At 42.1% G+C, this 25,032-nt stretch overlaps 1 protein-coding gene across 8 annotated transcripts in view; it reads left to right on the top strand.

Annotated features, from left to right (window-relative positions):
* Positions 1–14,058: 14,058 nt before the first annotated feature.
* LOC131190804 (transducin-like enhancer protein 4) overlaps positions 14,059–25,032 on the top strand; it is a 174,700-nt gene continuing 163,726 nt past the window's right edge. For 6 of the 8 annotated variants that reach the window (XM_058168215.1, XM_058168218.1, XM_058168219.1 and 3 more), the window contains exons 1-4: positions 14,250–15,325; positions 16,313–16,410; positions 17,930–17,993; positions 19,405–19,449. In XM_058168215.1, coding sequence (XP_058024198.1) covers positions 15,281–15,325; positions 16,313–16,410; positions 17,930–17,993; positions 19,405–19,449 — 252 coding nt within the window. In that variant the 5' untranslated portion in view covers positions 14,250–15,280. The other 2 variants (XM_058168214.1, XM_058168212.1) reach the window with 2 other exon arrangements.

The following is a 25,032-nucleotide window of genomic DNA, read 5'->3' on the forward strand; positions in this document are numbered from 1 at the left end:
ATGGAGATTTTGCAATATCTTTCCACCAGGAGTGGGGAGGGAATGGAGATTTTGCAGTACCCTTCCCCTGCCACACCCACCAAGCCACGCCCATCAAACCACACCATGCCCACCAAGCCATGCCCACAGAACCGGTAGTAAAAAGTTTTGAATACCAACACTGATTAAGATCTATAGGAAATAGAAACAAATGTTTTGACCTTAATTATATAAATCCATTTTGATTTACAATTTATCCCTTTCTCTCAGAAATAAATTTAAAAAAATCTCTTCTTATTTATACAAAGTTCATGAAAGCCTTATTATTCAGTCCTGAGCAAAAATAAATTCTATTAATAGATACCAGGAACCAAAACATGTGTACTTTAAGCCTGGTTATATGAATTCACTTTATGTTCTTTCTGTTTTACAAAGCTTGATCTTTAATCCCATCAAATAATGTTCCACAAGTTGATTTATCATTTTTTCTTTGCCTCCTTTTGGGGACAGCTTTAATAGTTTTAACATGTCCCTTTTGCAAATTCAAAATAAGAAAGCTTTTCAAATCATTTTTCTGATTCATATTTGTAAACCCCCTTTAGTTATTAAGATATCGGTTGGTTTCAAGTGTAAATCCATTGTGGCAATCTTTAAAAGTTAATATTTTTCCCTTTAATTCTTAAATCTATAGCGAACTTTAAACTTGCATTTAACTCTTCAACTAGGGTAGAAGTAAACTCCCACAGTGTGATAAAACTTGTCCTTCTGAAGGTTATTAACAACCAGAAAATCATTAACCCACAACTTCCCAAATTAAGAGAGGAAGTTGACAAATCCAGTGTGTGTTTGAAGACACCAAAATCAGAGTTAGGCAAGTTGATATTCCCCCGGCTCCCACAGCTCTCAAACCTGCTGGAGATCACTATTTCAGATCTCTTTGCAGGGAGTCTCTGTGTGGAGCAAATCTGTGGGTAATCCCAGTCCTCTCCTTGATCTGGAATTGATCCATTCATTGACTCCCCGCCCCACACCCAGGGCCATCACCTTCGCTTTCGTGGAGCCTTCTTCATCCCAGAAGTCCAAGACAGCTGTTTTGATCTATGTCATGACTGCAACTAATAGCTGTAACGCTATCCAAGAAAGTATATGTATTTTGGTGATTGCAACCCACAACATTTGATATTATTTCATGCCTATGTGGATGCCATGACTTATTTCTTTGTGACAGATCATTTATTTCAATACAAACTTCTCTGAACATTAGGGTCAGATGGAGAGATCTTGTTAAAGTTTTGGGGGTCATGCAGTAGAAGTTCTCTTATGCTGATTGGAAACTATGGAATCTATAGACATTACACTTAGCCTTTATTCTTTCTGTTTCCAAGAAAGGCTCTTTAGCTAAGCTTTTTCTTTTGAGCTGATTTTAACAATAACTGCAGTTGTTTTTATGGAAGTTTGAGTGTTCATGTTTTCATTTTTTATTGTCAGCCATCTTGAGTAACTTAAGGATAGGAAGGAAGGATACAACTAATATGTTCCATGCCTACATAAATAACTTTTTAAAATAACATTTATTTCCTGGGAAAGCGCAGAACACAACAGTTTTAACTTCGCACTCCTAGTGATGTTTTCACATGAAAAAATGTTTTCAGTCAATTTTATGGATTAGAATGCACAATTAAAGCAGAAACCAAAGCTTATATAGGTACATCTTCTTTAACGTACTCCAAGAACATTAGATTTAATGTCGACATAACCTATTTGCAGCTCCATAGGTTTGAGATTTGTAATTCAATCATTTAGTGGAAAACATCCACACCTTTTGATGGGTAGATTAATACTGTTTCATGGAACAGAGAAAGAAAGGGGGAGAGATGTAAAGGACGATGCTAAAGAACACTTTCCAGATTTTACTACATGCATGGCTAGATGTTATCAGGGAAACATTCATTATTATTTGCAACTGGAGTTTCAGACATATATACCTTTTAGGCTGGTTCAAAGATAAGGAGATGAAGTATAATCAAAGCTGAAATGCCATCTGAAAGCAAGCAGCCACTATAAGTTAAAGAACAAATTTCCCCCTGCAAAGGCTACTTGTAATGGATGATTGTGTTAGGAGCCACAGAGTTGTCTCCAGTTAACTCTAATTTATTGTTGCAATCGCTCATGTACTTCAATAGCCTAAAGAGCATTTCCCACAGATCAGTTAATAAGATGTAGCCCAGAGAAAGGCCCACAAATCTGTTTGTTATAGCCTATTTTAGAGAAGCTTTGCTTACGAGGGCATGGTGCTGAAGACAAAAGGCACCTGAAGAGAGCCTATCCAGAATACAAGCAGAATAATAGGGCAACAGAGATACTCTATTTAGAGACAGTAGAAACATCTGGATATTTTTAATAAACAGACAAATAAATCAATAAAAGCAAACAAGATGGGGGATTTCATAAAATAACCTGGGAATCATTACGAACTAACACAAGAGCCCTTTCTGACTGTATACAAAATGCACACATTTCAAGGTAAAGATCTTGGCAAAAATTCAGTACCTTAAATGGCATGACACATTTGGTAGATATGCAGCCCAAAACACACCCACACCCACACACACTCATCTATTATTCATTGAATCCAATCCACTAATTTTTATTTGGAAAATAATATAGTGTTCTTTGATTGCAGGAAGTGAGCGACTCTTGTTGGAAGATACTGATGTGCTCTGACTTTCTCCCTTTCTCCCCTTTGTTGGTAAAGATGCTAACATAATAGGTAGTATTCTAAATCCTAAAGACAATCTATCAAGGCTATATATATATATATATATATATATATATATATATATATATATATATATATATATATATATATATATATATATATATATATATATATATATATGTCTTTGGTTGTTCGGTTTTCTCCCGTGTAAAATTGGAAATGTCTTGGGAGAAAACGGGAGAAAACCCGAACAACCAAAGACCTATATACAAACACCCGTGAAAACCTCAGAAAACATTATATATATATATATATATATATATATATATATATATATATATATATATATATATATATATATATATATATATATATATATATGTTGAACTATAGCAAGCAACTTTGCGTTTGACTGTTCATTGGGTGGTACTGGAGACCAACTTCTCCACTGAATTTTGTATAAACTGAAGTTTTCAAACTCTGTACAGAGGCAGCCGTTTGCAATCCTTAGAACCTGTTACTCTTATTGATTGATTGATATCAGAATGTTCTTAACGGTGCTGACATTTATTTCATGATTGGTGTCCCTGCATTGACAAATGAGAAAACAACTACATAATAGCAGCCTTAACAAATACTGTTGTGCCTCGTCCGCTTTCCCCGCAGCCGGGGCCTTCTTATCTGCTTCCGAACGCTGAGGAATGTCCTAGCATGCCTCCCGGCCCCAGCCCTGGCTCCATGCCCAGACAGGCTGAGGAAGAAGAAGTGCCTCCAGCCCCCAGCCCTGGCTCCATGCCCAGGCAAACGAAGCAACTAGACCCCTCCCCCTCCCCCACAGCATGTGAGCCTGAGGAAGGTCAATTATCAACAGCTGCAGACTGGAGTGACCCTCGCTTCAGGAGAATTGATAAGCGGCGTCAACAGAAGGAAGGGAGGGGCAGGCCGGGATAAGTGCTGAGTCATGGAGTCACACCCCATGGCCTATATAAAGGATCTGCTTTCTGGCATTCTCTGAGTCAGGCAAAGTCTACCTTATCTTGCTGAAATCACTTTCTGGTCTCCTGCCTGCCTTGAGAACTTTGCTAGGACTTTGGCAGAGCTCAGAGGCACACCTGATTCGGATTTCCCTGACCCGGCCGTCAGCGGAGGAGTGGGACACGACAAATACCCTGAGCCCTCTGAGCATGTGCAATATGCCATTGGGATGAGACAATGCTTTAATTTGGAGATCATCATTCATAAGATGTCATCTTGAGACAAATAAATAAATAAATAACCTTGCCTAATGATATTGGTGAGTCAGTGCTCAGATAGAAAAGTTTAATTTTGCTGGCATTGTTTCTGCTATGAACAGGGTGCATATATGTTTAGACATGTTTCTAGGCATCCACATGTTGGAATCTTGCAGACATGCATCTTTAACTCTACTCTCTATTAAAGACTCACTCCTCCCTAAAGCAAATGCCTCTAATTATCAGGTACATTCAGTAGATGTGCTGTGTTAAAGCAAATACTTTTTTCCCGGCGTCTGAAAATGATTTGAGAGGTCATAGTTAAAGACTTGGAGATGTCTTGCCAACCCACATACAGTAGGCATTTGGAGGAACAGATGAAGAAATACTGTAGATCAATCTCATTTACAGCATCTTTTCAAAGAGACAGACATCTCAGGGAGTTTAGCTCTTTTTATAACACTGTTTTACGAAACATAACTTTTTACCCTCTGCTGTTAAAATTTCTTCTACCGATTGATAGTCATAGTTTAGCCACTCTGTAGCTTAGCAAAGAATTCCTGGAAAACGTATAGATATAGCAATAGCACTTAGACTTATATACCGCTTCACAGTGCTTTTACAGCCCTCTCTAAGCGATTTACAGAGTCAGCCTATTGCCCCCAACAATCTGGGTCCTCAGTTTACCCACCTTGGAAGGATGGAAGGCTAACTTAACCTTGAGCCTGGTGAGATTTGATCTGCCAAATTATAGGCAGCCGGCAGTCAGAAGAAGTAGCCTGCAATACTGCATTCTAACCACTGCACCACCACGACTCTTATATAGACCAACAAAGGGGCTCAGCAGGTAAGGATGCTGAGATTGTCAATTGGAAAGCTGACAGCCTGAGTTTGAGACCCGAGTGCCACATAATAGGGGCGAGCTCAGAGGTGAAATTCAGCCGGTTCTATTTGGCTCGGCTGAACTAGTAGCGGTGGCTGCAGGAGGCTCTGCCACCTGCGTGGACGTCATGGCATCCCTTTTTTGTGATAATTTTCAGCCTCTGCGCATGCGCACAAGGTGGCGTGTGTGCACATTTGCGAACCGGTAGGGAAGATACGTGAATTTCACCCCTGGGCGAGCTCCTGCGCTTGCCCCAGATTCTGCTCACCTAGAAGTTTGAAAGCATACAAATACGAGTAAATAAATAGGTACCACTTCAATAATGCCTTCTCAGCACACTTGCATCTCATATACTGTGCTTTTCTATTGATGATGCTTTAGGGCAGGTGTGGGCAACTATAGCTCTTTTACGACCTGTGGACTTCAACTGACTTAGAAATTCTGGGAGTTAAAGTCCATAGTTCATAAAGGGCCATGGGTGCCAACCCTCCTTTAGGCTAAAATCCATTGGTATAAATGGTGGTGGCTGACTGCGAAATAGGCTGGTTTTTGATGGGCTCTGAGAACTGGGAAGGAGACGGTCAGCTTGAAATTCTTCCATCATGACAAGAAGACTTTCGAAAAGCCTCCATCAATATCACTGGCTGGCTGCAGCCTTGAGGGAACATGATGAGTGATTTTTCAAGGAGGAATTAACAATGTTGAAGTTGAAAAGTAAGTTCTTGTTTTTCCAGTAGCTGTACCATTCAAAAAATGCCTCTAGGCAGTGATGGGCTTTTGAAATAGCCTCCACTGAGCACAATGGAGACTATTTTGTAGCTTTGTAGAGGCAGGAAGAAGTTCTTATTATCTTCAGCTGCTAACTGGGATATAAATTTTTCTCTTTCCTGTATGAACAGGGGAGGGTAGAATTGCGTGGGAAAGGGCTAAAAACTTGGAAAAATGAAGTTGATGGGTTTGGAAACTTGGGGGAAGGGTCTGTCCTTCAGTAGAGGGAAGATATTCTTCAAATTTCTTTTAGACTAGATGGAAGATTTCAATGGACCATTTTAGGCCTGCAGGTCCTCATCCCTACAAAGAACATCTTACTGTCTCCCACTGAAAATGACAGGAACCATGAATGAGGATTGTGGGAGGAAGGGAGGGAGGGAGGGAGGGAGGGAGAGAGAGAGAGAGAGAGAGAGAGAGAGAGAGAATGATTGAGTGAAATCATCATTATATTCCCTGTGCCTATGTGGACTTGTTCTTAAGACTTATTTGTGTTAAGTTAAGTAGCATCTGGAATAGCATGCCTATTATTTGTGATTACAGTTTCTGACTTTTCGTTTTGCAGTCTTTTAATTCCCCATTAATTAATTTATGGCTTCTCAGTTTGCAGTTCTTGACTTCATAATTTGTACTTCAAAAATTGTGATGTGGTGGCTTATTAATTAGCAAATTAACCTTTGCGGTGTGGATTTGAAATACTGAAATAAATTGCTATCTAATATGTGATACATAGCCGGTCATGAACTACAAAATGTCAATTAAATTATTAAAGTATGACTTCATGACTCACCGGTAGTAATGTGGCCCTGAGTGCTGTTTTATTTCTCTTATAGTACGACTGAATGATGAGATAAAATGGGCACTACGTTTAAATAGTTATGGATGTACTAAGTGCATCTACTCGGTACAGAATATTAAAAGAAAATGTGCCAGGTTACAATATCTGCAAGAATAAGGAACCGTTAGGACGGCTTCATTCAGTTACTGCATTACAAACTTTGTCTCCCTGTACAGTAATTCCAATTTGACCTGCAATTTATCACACGTCTCATCTCTCCTTGCAAAGCTTGTGTAAAACCTCAGGATGTGACATTTCTGAATTTGGAGCTTATTTGGATGAAGTTTCTGACTTGATTTTAATCTTATCAGGTAGTAGATTCTGCCTGGTCCCTGATTGCTTATACTTTCTAGTATGACAACGCCACAGCAAAGGCCTTTTCTTATGATTCACTCTTGGAAATGACTGGAATGGAATCGAATCAAAGGCAGGATGGCTGCAGACCAATGAGGAGATGGTTGTGTGATAGAAGACATGACACTCAAACACATCTCTCAGCCAACTCATAACCAAGGTAAATGCCAGAATGCACCCCACCCACGAACATTTCTCAGCAACATTCTTCTACTCTGAAAAAACAAATGACTTACAAATTAATGTTAAGTCATGGTACAATGAGACTGCTTAAAGGGTGTGATTATATTCGTATCAGAGGCAGGCAACCTGGTGCCTTCTAACTGTTCTAGACTTTTGGAGCCAAAGTCCAAAAGATCTCAAGAGTTCCTGCATTTTCCTTGTTTGGATGCAAATACACACACACACATACACACACACACACACACACACACACACACACACATGGGAGAAGCAGGGGTGAAATCCACTTACCTTTGGTACTGGTTCGCAAATGAGATGTGCAGAGGGTCAAAAAGGGGACGTGATGGCGTCCGGATGGGTGGGCAGAGCCTCCCACCGCCTGTGCTACTGGTTTGCCCGAATCGGATAGAACCGTCTGAATTTCACCACTGGGGAAAAGGTATTTTGAACTACTAAATCCAGGTTGCAAAACTATGGATAACCACTAAGTGAGGATGAAGAAACTATTTTAGATTACTCTTTGCTGCCAACTAGTGGTCATCTGGATTTCTTTGCCCAGAATTGGTACCCCTTGGGGTGTGTGTGTGTGTGTGTGTGTGTGTGTGTGTGTGTGTGTGTGTGTAGGGGAGAATGCTTTGAGTCAGTCTTCACTCCTGGCAACTCTCTGAACTGGTCCATGCAGTTTTCTTGGCAAGATTTCAGAAGTGGTTTGCCATTGCCTACTTCCTAAGCCTGAGAAGGCAGGCCTGAGGTTACCCAGCTGGCTTTGTGCCTAATGTGGAATTAAATTCCCAGTTTCCCAGATTCTAGCCTAGTACCTTAACCACTACGCCAAACTGGCTCGCTTCTGTGTCTAATGGTAGCCTAGAGGTTAATGAAACCAAAATGTTCTTTCTCCCAGCTCACTGGTTTCTTCGAAATGAGTCTCCTCTGATCTATCTCTAATTGGGACTTTGGTCTGTCAAAATAAACTTCTAAGGTTACCTAAGTATTAGATGAGCAAGGGACTGTTAAGAAAACAGGACAGACACGGTGGGCAGGAATCGTCAAGTCGTTCAAGGAATAAGAAGCCTCTCCTTCATTTCCTATACTTTAGGTTGCCTCTGCTTGAAATAAGTAACCCTTTGGAATGTGTAATGAAGTCCTGGAGGCAAACACTCCTCTGATAGTTAGGTGATGAAGGGAGTTGTCTCCTCACAGGCAGCATTTGAACATTGGTAGGGTTTGCATTAATGGGGGGAAAAAGGCTTTGCTGTGGGAGTATTACTGCTGTTGCCAAAAGTACTAATTACTCAGATATACAAGAGTTAGGAATCCACACCCTCAATTATTGTATTACATGAAGTAACTGCTTACTTTGTGTGTCTCGACTTGCCAAAGCCCAGTTGTGGGACACTGTAATTAGGATCAGTTGGCAAATAACAATGCAGGAAGCTTTCAGCAAGACAGGGTATTGCTGCTTCCAGGCTTGCTTGTTTCATGCCTTCCCAACAGTTCTCAGGTTAATGACTTACATTAAAAGTATATGACAGGTGGCTGAAAATGAGACTTTGACACCTGAGAGATCTTCCACCAAATCCTCAGCTGAGCACTAAAATGACAGAAGTTGAATTTTACAGGGTGGCTAGGAGAGAACAAGAATCCCAGTTCAACTCACATTTAAGCTCTAAACTATTTTATGCTTCTGTTTCTCTTTCAGTTCCAGAGCTGCCATTTCAAGGCTCCAGAAAGGCTAGTGTGAGCTAGGTATACCTTAGAAATACCCAGGTCAGGGGTTTTGTTTTTTGTTTTGTTTTGGTTTTTCTGCTACAGCCTGTTAGGCTGTAGAAAAAGATGGCCTCCAGGGCTGACACAACCATTTCAAATTCTGGAATGAATTGACCAGAAAGATTTGAGCCAATGACTCTGGAATTCTCCATATGCTTCTCAGGGGAGCATTTAGATCAGGGGTGTCCAATCTTGGTAACTTTAAGACTGGTGGACTTCAACTTCCAGAACTTCCAGCATGGCTGGCTGGAGAGTTCTGGGAGTTGAAGTCCGCCGGTCTTAAAGTTACCAAGATTGGACACCCCTGATGTAGATGTTATTAATAATCTGGGGAAGGCATGTGACCATCCTCATTCCATTGCCAAATTCAAACAACATTCATCTTGCTGGTCCCCAGAGTTGGGTTTTCTCAGGACCAGTGCCGGTCGTATAGAATAGGATTTCTCAACAATTTGGATGGCCCTAACCTTGTTAGCCTTTCTCAAAGCACTGAAGATCTGACTGTCTCTCTCTAGGCAGGTGGGTCATGGCTAAATGAGCTCTGCAGTTGTGGATGTGCTTTCGTCCCCTCCTGCGAGCGATATCACGGTTTATTCTTGGATGCCCAAAGTTATACTTTGCAATGGTGACCCAATTGGTGGGTTTTGTATTTGTAATTCTTTTACACTCACTTGTGTGAGAGAAGCAGGTCTACCAATCTTGTCAATAAATAAAACAATAAGTAAAGTTCTTGGTTAGCCTAAGCTCTAGATTGCAAATATTGTTTGGAACCCATTTGAATTCAGCAAGAATTGAAGAGGTATCAGCAATGTCTCTGCCCAGTGACTCATTCCATGCAAATCAAGATACAGACATATTGTCTGCCTAATAAACCTACTTTAACCATAAAGAAAGAAAAGACTAAATGCCGGATTGGGTCACTGGGCTTCCAGGGTGCTTATCCCAATTTCTAGCTATATCGAAATCCACTACAATGTGGTCTTCATTTGAGGAGACAAAGCATTTCTTTTTTATAGCTGGACGCTTTTCTCCAAACCTATTCCCTGTTTCATCAGTTTCAATTGCTGGCACCCAGCCCCAAAACTCCTGTGATTGCATGGTGGGTACAAGTAAAATTCATCAATCACCATTTTTTCCCTCTTATAAAAAAAGGAGGACTTTTAGGAAAAGTTCAGACGTCTTTTGACGGCAAGTTAAATTATAGGTAGAATCGTCAAAGTTTTTTTAGCCTGGACTATTTTTAAAATTTTTGTTCCCGTCTGTTAATGAGATTTCAGCAATCGGCAGTCATTAAAAGTCAGTCAAATGATAAGGTTTTTTTTTTATTTTGGCCCCATCTATTATGTTAAAGTGCAGTCTTTTGCACGCCACTGAAAAGTCATTGTGGCACTCAATGGGCAGAAACCAATGGCTACGAAAACTTACTGACACTAGCCTGCCAATCTTACCAACTCCATTGGTAAGATCTTTTAGTGTTTACCTAACAGCATGAATGTGTGTGCATGAACAAACTGTTGATTTCAAAAGGGGGCATCCACAGAGTCAGAAAAGTCAAAAGGGCAGCCACAACAGTTGTGCTTGAAAATCCCCCTCCCCTCTTTTCCTACAAACATTGCATGTGTGGTATGTTTTAAAAAGAGTGGGGCTTTGATTGTGCAGCCAGGATCATCATGTAGAGTTTTTGACCCTTTCCTTCCTTCTGGCCACTTCTTACCAGAAATCAGATTAATTTCAGGTCTTCAACAAGCAATCATTTCAGAGCTCTGGCAAAAAGTTATATGTTCTAATTGCTTGCAGAGAAAGAGAAAAGAGGGAATGAAAGAGGAAAATGTCGGGGAAAAATAGGAAGGATTTCTATACCGATAGTTCTCCGCATCTTTAGCTCATACCCGCCTGTCCCACTGCTATCATTTCATATGACCACAAAAAGATTGAAATTCAACCTTCAATAGTGGAAAGATTGGCCACTGATGTTATATATTAGATTAGTGGAATAAACAAATAAACAAATGACTCTGCCCTTTACTCTATCTAGTTTGTCTCCCAGCCATTTAGCAAGTTGTTTTTCAAGTGAAGGCGAATTTCAGGGCCTTGGAATCATCCTTCCAGTGGTTGAGAGACTTATCTTGATTCTCTACAAGTTAGTTGGACTGAAATTATACCCAGCAGCAACCACTATGTATAAAAAGTTATTTACATCTGCTGAACAAGAAATTTTGGACTATTTTCATGATGCTTATTAGGTTCAAAAGCTGTGATACATTAGTCTAACTCTGATAAAAATGCCTAGATAACCCTAAGTTTTAAAATAATGCCACCAGGGCAAAAAGCCTAATCATATTTGGTTTGATTCTAAAGGCACCATTTAATTTCCTGTAATTCTGGACTGGTTACTAGGATTCATAAAAAAAATTACCAGGAAGTGTTGATTTGGTGAGAAAGTAGATCAACAATGCTATTTAAGCGCTTGTACACTTCCCATGAAGTACTAATACAGTCCTTGTTTTCTACCCAGAGCGTGTGGCTCTGGCGCTGGCTTGTATGCGCACTACATGAGCTGTACAGGGTTACAATGTTCTCTTTGTTCAGATTCTGTTGTGAGGCTGCAAGCACACTGATTCAGACAACAGAAGTACCTCCACAATGAGCTGGAGACACTCTTTTTGGGCTGTATTGATTTTTGAGGCACAAATCGAGAGTCAGACTTTAGAGGTAGCATTTGCTAGCTGACCTGGATTACTACCCACAGCTTGCGATACATTTTATTTTTTCACTACCCTTTTTCCTGTACTGCACGAGGACCCTGAAGCAGCAATCAGGGCAGCATATAGATCTGTTTACCAGGCAGCATACAAAGCTCAGGTTATTTTAGAAAAGAAGAATGCCTATTGAACAGCATGAAATGTTTTTCAGATGAAAGCGGGAATGGTTACTTGATCACAAGGAGATATTAAGCAATCACCATTAGAAAAGCTGGCTTCCCAGTGATTGGCATGACACATCTTGGCCCCAAATTGGAAAACAACATTAATGTAGCTTATTTAGTCATACAGTGTGATGAGTTTCAGCAATCATCTTGGCTAGAAAATCTGGGACTTTCAGTCCAACATATGTGGAAGATGCTAAATTGGGAAAAGTTGTGACTGGTATCCTGATACATAATATTGATTTTCTCTTTGAAAGTAACCACTTCTGGTTATAAGCAAAATAATGAGATTTAGGGGACATGCTGATTAAAACAGCAGGATTCTTGTGTGAGGAGTGGACTACAAAGTAGTGTTCTGGCTTACATTTATTAAATTTCCGAGTGGACGAGTTTGATTTCTCTCTTTGCAGACTTTAGTGGACACAATATGGGAAATTTTTATGTTTAACCTCAAGCTTCTGCATCCACCACTCCCCCGGATATTTAAAGGGTAGGTGGGCTTGCTTATCAGTGGTAAATCCCTTGTCACATCAGTGCTCAACGGCACCATGCTTGCATGCCACATAATTCAGGCAACACAGTACAGCTACGGCTTGACCAAACACAAAATAAACCTCTCAGCGCACAAGTGATTTTCTTCCTCAGATCCACAAATTTCAGGCTTTGAAAGAGGGGCTTCTGCTGTTCTACAACTCAAAAGATAGGAAGAAAAAGAGAGACAGCAAGCGAGCAAGAAAGAAAAGAAAAAATAAGCAAACAACCCCTCCCTCCAAGATGCCCAAACTGGATTCACATCCACGTTTGTTTGCGTCCTAGCAAGCCTTAGTTAGCCGTCAAGGTCCCTTTATAACGCAGCACTGATTCCAAACGCGTTTTTTTTCCCGGCGCAAGGCAGCTTCCTTTCCATCTGGTTGATGTATATAAGAAGCAAAAGTACCAGCTTTCCGGGTGTGTGTGTGTGTGATTCGCAGAAACCCGGGAGGCTTAACAACCGAACAGCCCCGGTCTTTATCTGTCTGTTTCACTTCCCCTTTGACAAGACGAGGGACGCCGCCAAAGGCATCTCGGACTCGCTCGGCCCATTTGGACATCTCCGCGTAAAGAGCTCTCCACGTTGGCGGGCGAAGGAAGCAAAGGCTTCCCGATCCGGATCCATCCCGCCGAAGCTTTTCCCCATCCCGGAGGGAAGGCCAGCCGTCCCCCGTCCCCCCCCTCGTTTTGGGCAGCCCGAAGCAGCGCCTCTCTCTCTCTCTCTCTCTCCTCTCCCCCCCCCCCTTGTTAGCTTGCCGCCCCGATGGACGGAGGTCATCGGCGCTGAGTATAAATTAGCTCCGGATAAATTCTTCAATTCGCCCTGCTTTCCTTTTTTTTCCCCTCTCTCTCTTCCTTCCTTCCTTCGGTCGGCTCTCCCTTTCAGTGCCAGGCGTCTTTTGTGCCCAATTAACAAGCAGCTCTTTAAAACCTCGAAATCCTGCCTTTCTCCCTAAATGGGAGAAAATGAAAAGATCCCAATCTCTCCCTCCGAGTCTAAGCCCCTCTCCCCCTTCTCCCCCCTCCTCCTCCCGCTCTCCCCGAGAGTCTAGCCCCCCTTCCCCCCACGGCTCTCACTCGGCGGAGCGCTTCAGTCCCGTTCACATGAAAATTATGCCAGCTCCAGTGGCGCGTAAAATTGATGTGAACTGAAAAGAAGAAGCGGGATCGGCGCGATCTCCCCCCCCCCACTTCTCTCTCTCGTCTCAACGGGGGGTTCGGCACGTTGCACAAGGCCGAGCTTGTCTCTTTAAGGAGACATTGGCCCCTAATTAGTCCGCATTCCTCCCGGTGTGGGTGATACAGCGGCGGTGAGTGGCACTGGCTGGGGGTGGGACGCAGCAAGGTTCAATGGAGGCCTTCTCCTCCTCTCCTCCTCCAGCCGCACACCTCCCTCATCGCGCCACCACCCAGCAGACAAGCGGCAGCGGCGGCGGCGGCAGCAGCAGCCGTCCCACGTTACTTTGATTGACAGCTGAACAAATGTTTCCCCTGTTCGAACGCCGGCGCAATCGAACGTCAGCAATCTCAAAGCTCCACCTCGGGCAGAGGGAAGAAGGGAGGGTTGGGGGAGGGCCCCTTCAAACGGATCCTTCGGATTGGCCACCGCTCAGGACGCGTCACTTCCCCACGTGGGGAGGTCGGCGAGACTCGTCTCTCCTCCTCCCTCTCTCCCCCCCCGCTTCCCCCCTCGCCGCCGAGCCGTAAGCCCATTTGTCAGAGGCGAAATGATGGGCATTAATACAGAACGGCGATTAATGAGTGGCCGCCGCTGATTGGTCGTTGTTGACGCCCTCAGTGGGAGGAGCGGTTGGGGGGAACTAGACAGGAGGCTAAAAAGGTTTTGTGCTACCTGACGGGAATGGTAGTTTCTTATTGGCGTATGTCGTCGGTGTCGGCTCGAACGAATGCTCGGATGGAGGACTACGTGTCCCAGGATGCTCTGCGACAGTCTCGTCTTCCGATTGTTGTGAATATGTATCAGAATGTTAATGATTCGCTGCTGCTAAATTTGGTCAAAGGAGTCACCTCGCCAGAGCGTGTTGTTAGAGCTGGTCAGAGCGGTGGGTTTGGGCTGCTGTTGCGGTTTCGTGTTATATTGTTTTGCGTTGCGATTTGCCAGAGTTGGAAAGGAAAAGGAGAGGATTTTTTTTTTTAAAAGGGAAAATAAAAACTCGTTTGATCAAGACCGTGTTTCTTCATTTTTAATTTTTTAATTTTTTTTTTTTTTTACAAAAGGGGAGGGAGAACCAGAACCATTTAAAGGGGAAGGAAGAAGGAAAAAAAACCCACAACAAAAGGTTATTGCACTTAGCTATTTGAGGACGCGCATAATTGCTAGGGAGAAAGACGGGAATAACAAGCAATTCTTTTCATCTCGGGAGTTCTGAAAGAGGAGGTTGGTTTTTTTCTTCTTCTTTTCCTCTCCTCCCTTATCGCGCTCCTCTCCTTCGTTGCGAAGGGCCAAGCAACTAAGATCGATAAAAGTTTTCAAACGGAAGAGGCGGCTGTGAGAGGGATCTCGGCGAGAGAATCCGATCTGGTATGAACGGAGTTGTCCTTTGCTTTTCCTTTGCTTGCCGTTTAGGGGGACAGAGAGAGGGGCAGCCGCAGTGAAGGCAAAGCCGACCCGGGGAATCGAGAAGCGAGCCGAGGGAGCTGGCGCCGCCGGGAGCCGCGAGCGAGAAGCCTTCGGAACGCCGAGAGCCTACCGGGGAACCGGTCCACGCGCGGGGCGAGAGGCAGACGGACCTTCGGAGCGCCGAGGCCCTGAGTGTGGGAGCGCAGCAACCGGGAGAATCGACCGGGGCCTCGCCGGCGATCATGCACGCCGGGCAGTGACAGCCTCTGTGGAATGTTGCTCGGCTTCCCTTTCACCGGGGAGAGAACCGCCGCCGCCGCCACCTCCTCCTCTCCTCTTGTGTCTTCTTTTTCACTCGTGTCCGCGGGGTGGAAGAGCCCGGGCAGAGCCGGAGGCGCTCTTGCAAGCGCCAGCGTCGGGCAGCTCCGTCCCCCTCCTCCGTCTCCTTTGCATTGTTGCCGTTCAAATCAATGAACCGAGTTTTCCGGCTGGCCGAGAGCACCCACTAAATCGGTTTGGATGATTCGCGATCTGAGCAAGATGTACCCTCAAAGCAGACACCCGGTGAGTAGCGGCGAGGCAGGGCGAAGGGGTGGGTGGGTGGAGGGGACGGAGGGGAGATGGCGACTTTGGTGGCGCCCGTGGGGAGACGACACCCACCCCCCACCCGTGAAAGTCTTGTTTACGAAATGGGAGGGGCGGAACCGGGAGCTGGTGGCGGCGGCGGCGGCGGCGGCGGGGGACCGGCGAGAGAAAACAGATTAGGGACGATCCGCCAAGAATAAAGAACAAATCTCTTTCCTCCATACCGCCCCCCTCCGCCTCCCCGTTTGCCTCCTGCTTTGAGACCGCAAACGAGGGGAAAGAGGGGTGGGGGGGGGGAGAAGAGACGGGGAGGGAGAGTTGGGTGAAACAATTGAGTTGTAGCCATTTTCTTATTGTTGTCTTTTGGCTTTCCAGGCTTCGCGATGTCAGGGAATATGTTTACACTACTTCCGTCTTGCTAGCCTTTGAACGCTTCAAAGGCGATCTTGGAGTTGGGAGCGCGGAGCTCGCTTTAATCTGAATTCGGTTTCTGTTTCTCTCCGGGTGCGCTGTCCATTTTTGCCTCGTGATTCCCTCCCCTCCCCCTTCCCTCCTCCTCCTCCTTTTATCCTGATTAATAACCTCCCCCCCCCGGGGGGCAACTGTTATCTACTTTCACCTTGCTCAGCTTTGTGATTGTGGGTGCTTTTGTTGGCACGGAAAGATGAGCAATCAAAGGCAAGACGCTCCCTCAATTAGAGAGGCTTACTTGAGGTGTGGACCAGACTTAGACTTTGTGCTTGTGTAGGGCAAGGGGAGCTCTTGTGATGAGGAAAGGAAAAAAATAAAACCACCGGTGTTTGTATGTGCGCGCACACACCTTCCCCAAAGTGAGTTTTAATCGCTTTTTCCATCGTTGGCGGTGAGGTGACTTCACTGGGTGTGTTGATATGTGTTATGTGCACCAGCAGGCTGGCTTAACACAGGAGTAATTAAAATATTTTATATTCTGATGACCGCTTCTAGGCACCGCATCAGCCTGCTCAGCCCTTCAAATTCACCATTTCTGAATCCTGTGATCGGATTAAGGAGGAGTTTCAGTTTTTACAGGCTCAGTACCACAGGTAATTTAATTGTGTTTACTTTCTCTGATCCTGCAACTTGTTTCTTAGTTTGGCTTTCTTGCCTCCTGTTTCCCCTAAAATTCATGGACATGTATGGAGGTGACCCCCCCTCCTTTCCACACATTATACACCTATCAGTATGAAGAAGAAGGTATCTTTCTCAGTCTAAACACTTCCAGGTTATAGCCTTGAAGACTGTTCTTTTCAATCTTGCTTGGGATGCATCTCCCACTCTCTCTCTCTCTCCTTTTAAAATTGGGCTTTTCAAAAGGTAACAGCCCCACCAGAAGAAAAGACGCTCTCTGACTTTCTGAGGTCTCAACCTGTTTTATCTGGTTGTCAAAGACTGACTTAAACTGCCACCTCTCTTAGCAGAACGAGCTTCCCAAATATTACAAGTGTGCTTTTAAACATTGTCCCGAATATATTTGAAAACCCTTCATCCAGAGGACTTACATTTCTCCCTGAATTCATCCAAACAGAAGAAATCTTTTTTTTTTTTTGCCCCTGAAGCTTAGCCTTGGCAGATCTGTTACCAACCTATAAATAAAAGAGCTCTTATGAGTTCAACAAAGCACGATCAGAGAAGCTGTTTCAGAAATGGAAGCTTTGGAAAGGAGGAGGCTAACGTTTCCCACCACCTGCTCCTCAAGTTGGGATTACAAAGGGGGAAAGGAAAAAAAAAGGGGGGGGGCTTTTTGCTTTCCCCCCTCTTTTCTCCTGGGTGCATTTTGGTTTAAATATTGTTTGGGTGGTGCATTTGTTATTGCTCATTTTCTTCATTGGTGGTGTGACAGCAGACGATATCAAGTGCTGATTAATTAGACCTGGAGCTGGAGTGTTTGCTCATTATCTTTGGGGGGCGAGGAAGACTTTATACTTCTTCTTTTTTTGACAAGCAAGGTTCCCCCCCCTTGTGGTTTGGTTTATTATTATTATTTTTTTTCTTAAGTGGGAAGAGTGCAAGAAAGGGTTTATTGCTCACAAGATGTCGCTTGTGGATGCTGCTGTTCTGCTTTCTTTGAAAACTGAAAACCTTTCAACTCTTTTTGTCTCTGAGTGGTTTACTCTGAGTTACATTGTCTGTTTGAGGGCAAGCAAGATCACACGGAAAAACCAGTTCAGTGGTCTTTTTGAAAGAGATTTTTTTACAGTAGCATACAACGTTATGCTTTGGACATAATCAGCTTTCTCAGTTTTGGCGTTTCGATATTTTTTTCCACACTCTCTTTTTTTTCCCCCAGGAAAATTATTTGTTGTGCTCTTTTTCCACTCCTCCAAAATACCTTGTCCATTTGCTTCAAAAAGTTTTCTTATATCGTGTCTGAGAAAAGACCAGTGTAATTGTCAACAAAGGACACTAAAGGGATGTTCAAAGTTTTTTTTATAAAATTTATCAATGTTACATAGGTGACTTGCAGGGAATGCTTACATATATATTAAGACTTTTTAAAAAGTGATGTTGTTATATATTCAGAGATGGTTGTCTTTTGTCTCCCTTTCCTCCACCTCCCAACAGTTTAAAGCTAGAATGTGAAAAACTGGCCAGTGAAAAGACGGAGATGCAGCGACATTATGTCATGGTAAGCAGCATAACCAGTTCAGAGTGTCTGTTTTATTAGTTTGGTCTTTGAACAGATCCAAATGTATGGGATGCTGCAGGCAGCTAGCTAGTATGCCATAGGGATGCCGTTAAGAATGAAGGTGCCAGGATAAAAGGCTGGGTTTGAAACCCTTTTTTATATAAGCTTAATGTTGATAGCCCAGGTGTGAAGTTTTCCTTTTATGGTTGCTCAGAGTCCTCTTGGACCTTTTTATGATCAAGCTTCTCTTGAAAGAGATAGATGCCCTCCATGGGTCCTACAAGGCTGAGAGTCCTTTAAGATTGCACTCTGTATTTAAAGTATACAGAATCCTTGCACCCCTTTATCTATTGACTGATCCAGATAATGTCTGCATTTTCATACAGCTTCAAAGGGAAAGCTGACAGGTTCATGCTTTTCCCTTCCCTTGAGATGTGGAATAGTCCTGTATCTATGTGTCAAAGGAAGAAATGTACATTAATAGATGTGAGGGAACCGTTTGCTCACATCTTAATCAGATTTTCATTCTTAAACCTGTTGCTTATGAGCAGGCTTCATGTGTAATTGGGGATGTCAGCTATCAGAAGGTTGGAAAATATTTAGATACTGTTTTTTTTTGCTGGCTTGTCCAAATTCCCTTTATCGGTAATTGGCAGATGATGGTCTCCATACCTAATTTTTCTGATAGATCCTGGTAACACCCAAAGAGCTGTTTTTATCTGTTCCTCTGTAGTTAGATGGGAAAATAATTGCTTTTTTATGTGATAGAGTGACTCAGTTTTAAGGAGGACAGTAACCTTGAGAGATATGCTGCCTTCTAGCCAAAGCAAAGCTATCCATCAAAGCTTATATTCTGGCTTTCTCTTATCTAATGTGATTGGTACATATGGTGCTATCTGGCAAAATTGAGCAACCATTTGGTGCAAGAAAATACAATGATGTAACTCGGTAGCTTTGTCTGTGTGTTGGTTTCAGAAGCTATATGTATATGTATGTGTGTGTGTGTGTGTGTGTGTACATATATATATATATATATATATTATAGATGCAGCTATTCTATTTTTAAATATAAAATATAGGATAAATTTCTGTTATTGGCTAATAACATAATTTTAATGTCTGCTTTTTAGCATTTCTAACATTTTAGCATTTTTATACTGAAAATGTATATATGTGCTTCTCTTAATATTTAATAATTGGATTTGCCGCCTTGTCAGTATTTAAGTGAATACTTTCCTTTTTTGGAAATAAGATTAGTGTAGAATTAAAATAGACAACAATTAGATATGCTATGATAGGTAAGATGGAACATTTAATTTTTACATAGCACAATTCTTCAAAAGTCTACATGTTGGTCACAACTGTGTCCTTGCCAATTCTAAAATAAATCAATGTTCTTTTTTTCCCTTAGTATTACGAAATGTCGTATGGGTTGAATATAGAGATGCATAAACAGGTAGGCAAACTAGATTTTGACTCTTGCCTTGTGGTTAAAAAAACTGTTTGTTGTATTTTGCTCAGTTCTGCAAAATGTGATTGTTTCAGCAGACTGAGGGAGCCAGTCTTAATTATTTTATGAGACAAACCCTTCTAGCCATGCCTAAGAGAAACTGTTGTGTTATATTAACAGCTGTCTAAATAATGTCTTCTTTCAAGTATTTGTTGTTTGCAAAATCAGGATTGTAGGTTAAAGTTGATTATTGTCAATTGCTGCTTTTTGATGCACATACCAACTCCCACCCTAAAGTAAATCTAGCGTGAGTGAGTAGTTGTCTTTATTTTAAATGAAACAATATGTAAGTAGATAAGCTTATCCGGATATGTAGATTAAAAATATTGCAAAAAATAAATTGTTGCTTCTTCCTTCCTTTCCTTCATTAATTTATTTATTCAATCGTGCATGCATCTGTCTCTTTTAGATCCAGATATTGTTCATGTAAATGATTCCATGTTGAAGTTTAGTCCTGGGTTGCAGTCTAGCAGTTTGGCTAAGTTTAATAAGTTGTTAACTGATTAATGAGCATGGCCTCATTGATAACAAACTGGAAAAATTTCCTGACATAGACCCAAATATTTTGATTAGTTTTACAATGAGAAATTATTCAGTTTCTTTATTACCATGATTTTATTTTAAAAGCATTCCTAAATAAAGTTACTTTTTAAAATCCTCCTAAAACAAAGAAGTGTGGCAAGGGAAACATCTGATTTATTTGATCAGTAGCAAATTCTAAACTTGAGAACATTTAACTGGAAATTCTACTTGTGAGTTCGTCTTATAATTGCACAATTTATGAGAATAGTGTAATTAGAAACTTGTTACACTGGCCAAAATATCAGTGTATTTTATAATGTGTTTTATTTCAAATCACTGTCTTGCGATATAATGAACTGTGTACTATCAATATTTAATTGTCTCTAGTTCAGGGTTGGAAATATGCACAGCTTTTGAAATTAATTCTTAAGTCAACAAATGGGTACTGTAAGTGACAGTCAAGTATATGACCTTTTATGAACGTTGTCTTTAACAAAGGGAAACTTTTTGCTGAAATTAATTTAAAGTTCAGCTTTTTATCCTTTTAATGCACTAAAATAAATTACTATAACTTGTATAAATAGGATGATTGACAAAACCCATATGTATCATCCATGTATAGAGTTTCCCACAGGTATTCCAAATCAGCCACCCGCCAGTTGTCCCACATCATATTTACACTAAGTAGTTAAATACGGGTGCACAAACTTCCTTTAAAATATCTGTTAGAAATAAAAAGTTTGGATGCAAAGTTACTGAGGATTCTTGAGTCAGGGTGGAAAAAAAAATTGGCACTTTTTAACTTTTATTTCCAAAATCTGACTTTGTAAACAACCTGTTTTACGGGGTTGAGAAACTTCTCCATTTTATACCTTTGGTGGTTTTGATGGAGTGAGTTAAATGAGGCTACCCTTTCCTCTACTTACTCTCCTTTCTATAAGATTAGTGATATAAATGCTGCATCTTCCCAAAATACATCTTAATACTTTTCCATCACATCCTTTGATGAAATGCTTCATGGAAGGATAATTTTTTTAAAAAAACGTCTTTGCCCCCCTCTCCCTGCTGTACAACAAGAGGGATTGGTGAAGTGGATTCAAATATGTTTTCCCTTCCAAGCTTCGGCTGTAACATTCTTTTCCGACCCTTTTCATCTAACATTATAGAAATACTGAAGGCCGCCCTTTCAAAACCTTCAAACCTCCACCTTAAATCCTTCCATCTTGTTCTTCCTCTCCTGATCTCCCCCCCTCCCAACCCCCTCCTCCACCTCCTACAACCCAGTTCAGACTGACTGATCTGCTTTGGGGATTATTTGTGGGTTTTGTTTTTCAATTCAATCACATAAAAAAAAAAATCCTGAGGGCAGTTTATCACATTATGGAATCCTTGCAGCTTGGCAAACCACCAACTTATTATATTTTCTTTCTCCAATGTGCCCCTCCTCCATCTCCCCACGCCCCAACACAAAGCCGAGAGACCGATCCATCTTTATTTGTTTTCCTAGGCAGATAGCCTTGGTTTCTTTTAGCTCTTTTCCAGATGTAGTGGCTGGATGCCCTTGTAATGGAAAGCAGGCAATAATGCGGCTGACTTGCCCTGTGGCATAATTGGGTCTAGTTCTCTAGATAAGGTTAGTCTTATTCGCTTATTGGATTTGCGTCTCAAAAGTGGGGCTCCCTGGAGTCCCTGAAAGTACCCTAGTAATTGGTGACCCTGATATTTGAAACCTTTGTGTATTTTTTTTTTCTGTTGAGGCATCTGTTCTTCTTGGCTGCTCCAAGCCACAGAGTATTTATTTTTAGAGAAATTTTTCATTGGAACCGAAAATGATTGCTGTGCTGGTGTCAAACCTCTGTGATTTACCAGATTGATCAAAGGATAAATGCATAGAGCATTCTCCCTCCCTCTCTCTCTCTCCCTCCCTCCCCTCCCTCCTTCTCCCTCCCTCCCTCCCTCCCCTCCCTCCTTTTCTCTCTCTTTCCCTCCACATGCACTTCAGGGTGGGGTGAAAAGGATGTAGTGTGGTTGCTTGCCTTCCCCATCTTTTTTGCTAGGCTGATCATCAGTCATCCCGTGTTGGTTTTGATAGAAGACTATTAAAGTGAAACCTATGGGGAATTTGTCATTCTGAAAGGAAAGCTAATGTAATTAGTACCAATTAAAGTACATTTAGTAAATTGGATTTAATCTTAATTAAGCCTGCATAATGTTGCCAATTTTTAACAATTATGTTTGAGAACATAATTAATTTAGATTTTGGTAACTGGGTAAATAGTATTAGACTGATAAAATGAGTTCTCTGAATTATTTTGGTCTTTTTTCAAGATAATAATAATAATAATAGAAACTTAACAACCTGGTGTGTGGTATAAAAACCTAAGTGTTTAATTTGTGTTTAATTTTTCTTTTCGGCAATGTCGGCTGACACCAGTTAGTTGCCCTAGAGGCATTTGAGGGTCTCAGATTGGGACCCAAGGGGGAGGGGAAGATAGCATGTTTTTGCTCCAGAATTGGGCAGAGAATGCTACTGTTTCTCCTTCTGACTGGATACTGTTAAAGCTATGAATATATTTATCTCTGTTGACAGTACCTTGACAGTACCTTGTCTCTCCCCTCCCCAATATTTTATGGCTTATGAATGTACAAACAATGCGTGAATGTGGTTTGCCAGGATAGAAAGGTATGAAAAAATAAATGGTTTGGGGTACACTATAGATTTTTGCTACATTTCCTTCCCTTTTTCTTCTCACATGTCTGAATTCCTTTGGCTCATCGTCCCACCCACCCACAATTTTCTGGCTTTGCATAATGGTGCTTACCCAAAAAGGGAATAGCGTGTGATGGGCATGCATATATGTGTGCCATATATTATAGCTTTAAAAATAATAATAATCAGGATGCTAAGGAGATTGTCATACTGCATAAAAATATTCTAAATCAGAGTTTGTGGGTTATTCCCTTATAATGAGAATCAGCACTTGGCTACAGATAAGACACTTCCAAATAGGGCTGGTGGGAAGTCAGTTAAATTAATTAGACTTGAAGGAAATCTCAAACAAATCTCTTTCTCTTTATTTTGTCTTTGAAGAAATCAGGACTTGAAGCTGGGCATATTTTGAAAAAAAAACATTTCGAAGGAAATTTCAATCCATTCTTTGTTCCTTTCCCCCTTTTTACTCCAATCCATGTAAATTTTCTTCCAGGTCTTAGGCAACAAACCTTTGGAGTGCTACTAAAATATTAATTAGGTTGAAATGAAAGGGCTCTGGCCGGCTGATAGGATATCATAATCGTAGCTGCCGTAGTTGATGGTAAATGATGATAAATGGCATTAGGAACCTTTTAGCAAACTGTAATAACTACACACGGAGGGAAGTGGTATGGATTTGCATTATATCTGATACCCTCTGGTACCAAGTGGATTGCCAATACTGCTTGTTTAGCATTTTCTAAGGGCAATAGGATATTGATTTCTGACTTACAAGGAACAGCTCTATTTTCACCATTGAAAAGTATTGCGGGTTGTTAAGACGAAATAGACTTGAAGAGGCCTGACTGCTGCCCATCATGGAGCGAATAAAGCAAAACTGCCAAAGCATGGCAGTGCAGTGAGATGGGGCCCTCAGCAATTTGTTGCTATTAATTTACCATGCTCGACAGCAAATCAATCGGCATCTACTTCATCTGCTGGAGAAAATGCTGTCCAGGGCAGATAAAAGGCCCCAGCGTAGTACAGGGAATAGGCAGGATTGGCCAAGCGGAGGCGGCAGTTAATGTGTAAATAAGTGAAATCAAGGCTGCTGTTGCTGCAGAGGAAGCTGTTTTTAATTAGGTTGGGGGCTTTTATATGGAGCTATTTAAGAAAAGAGCAGAGTAGAGCAGTGGAGGGTTGAGGTTGGGGTGGGGGAGAGAGGAGATTTATTGCTGACGGTGGTTAATATATGGTTTGTATGACAACGTAGCCTTGAGTCCACTTACTGCTTGGGCTTGGGTGAATTATTGCATCCAAGACTTAGATGGAAATCCATTTATTTAATTTAGAACCAACCAACCACTCTTGTTCAGCCCTGAAGCTATAGGAGGCTGGTTATTGAGAGCAGCTGGTATACAGGTAGTCCTTGACTTACAACCATTTGCTTAGTGACTGTATGAAATTACAACAGCACTGGGAAAAAAAAGACTTATGACCAGTTTTCATGACTGTTGCCTCCTTACAGTCAGGTGATCAAAATTCAGGTGCTTGGCAACTGAATTGTATTTATGATGGTTGCACTGGACTGGGGTCATGTGATCATTTGTAACCTTCCCAGTCAGTTTACAAAAGCAGTGTCGATAGTAGAAGCCAGATTTGCTTAATGACCGCATGGTTCACTTAACGATGGCAGTGATTTCCTTCACAATTATGGCAAAAAAGATCGTAAAATGGAGCAAATCTCACTTAACAACTGCCTTGCTTAGCGATGGAAATTTTGGGGTCAATTGTGGTTGTAGGTCAAGGGTTGCCTATATTTTTTGGGATATCTAAGAAAGACCGATCAAAAGTTAGCAAGGTTGGGTGAACCCAGGTCCTCCGTAAGGGCTCATCCCCGATCCCTGATCCATCCAGGCTGAGTCTAGGAAAAACTTGCCATGGCCAGCTCACTGCCACCAGCTTGCCACTGCCAAGTTACCTTGGTCAACTCACCACCACCAAGTTGCCATAGGACAACTCTACACAGCCAATTTGCTATGGGGATAACTCGCTGCAGATGGGCGGGTGGGCAAGGGAGCGGGTGGGCAGAGCACAGAGTGGAGGGGGGCAGTGGAGATTCCCATTTTTAAACTTTTTGCTGTCACCACTGCTGCCAAACTCTGAAAAGACTGGGGATGGTGGCAGTGGTGGTTGGCAAGGCAAATTGTGGGGATGTGACTGCACCACATACCCAGCCTCTTTGGCCTGGAGTTTGGTGCAATCGAAGCAGTGGCAGCATCAGGGTGTGTGAAAATGGGATGCTCCTGGTCGCC

The sequence above is a fragment of the Ahaetulla prasina genome, chromosome 2 (assembly GCF_028640845.1).
Source record: "Ahaetulla prasina isolate Xishuangbanna chromosome 2, ASM2864084v1, whole genome shotgun sequence".
NCBI classification, from domain to species: domain Eukaryota; kingdom Metazoa; phylum Chordata; class Lepidosauria; order Squamata; family Colubridae; genus Ahaetulla; species Ahaetulla prasina.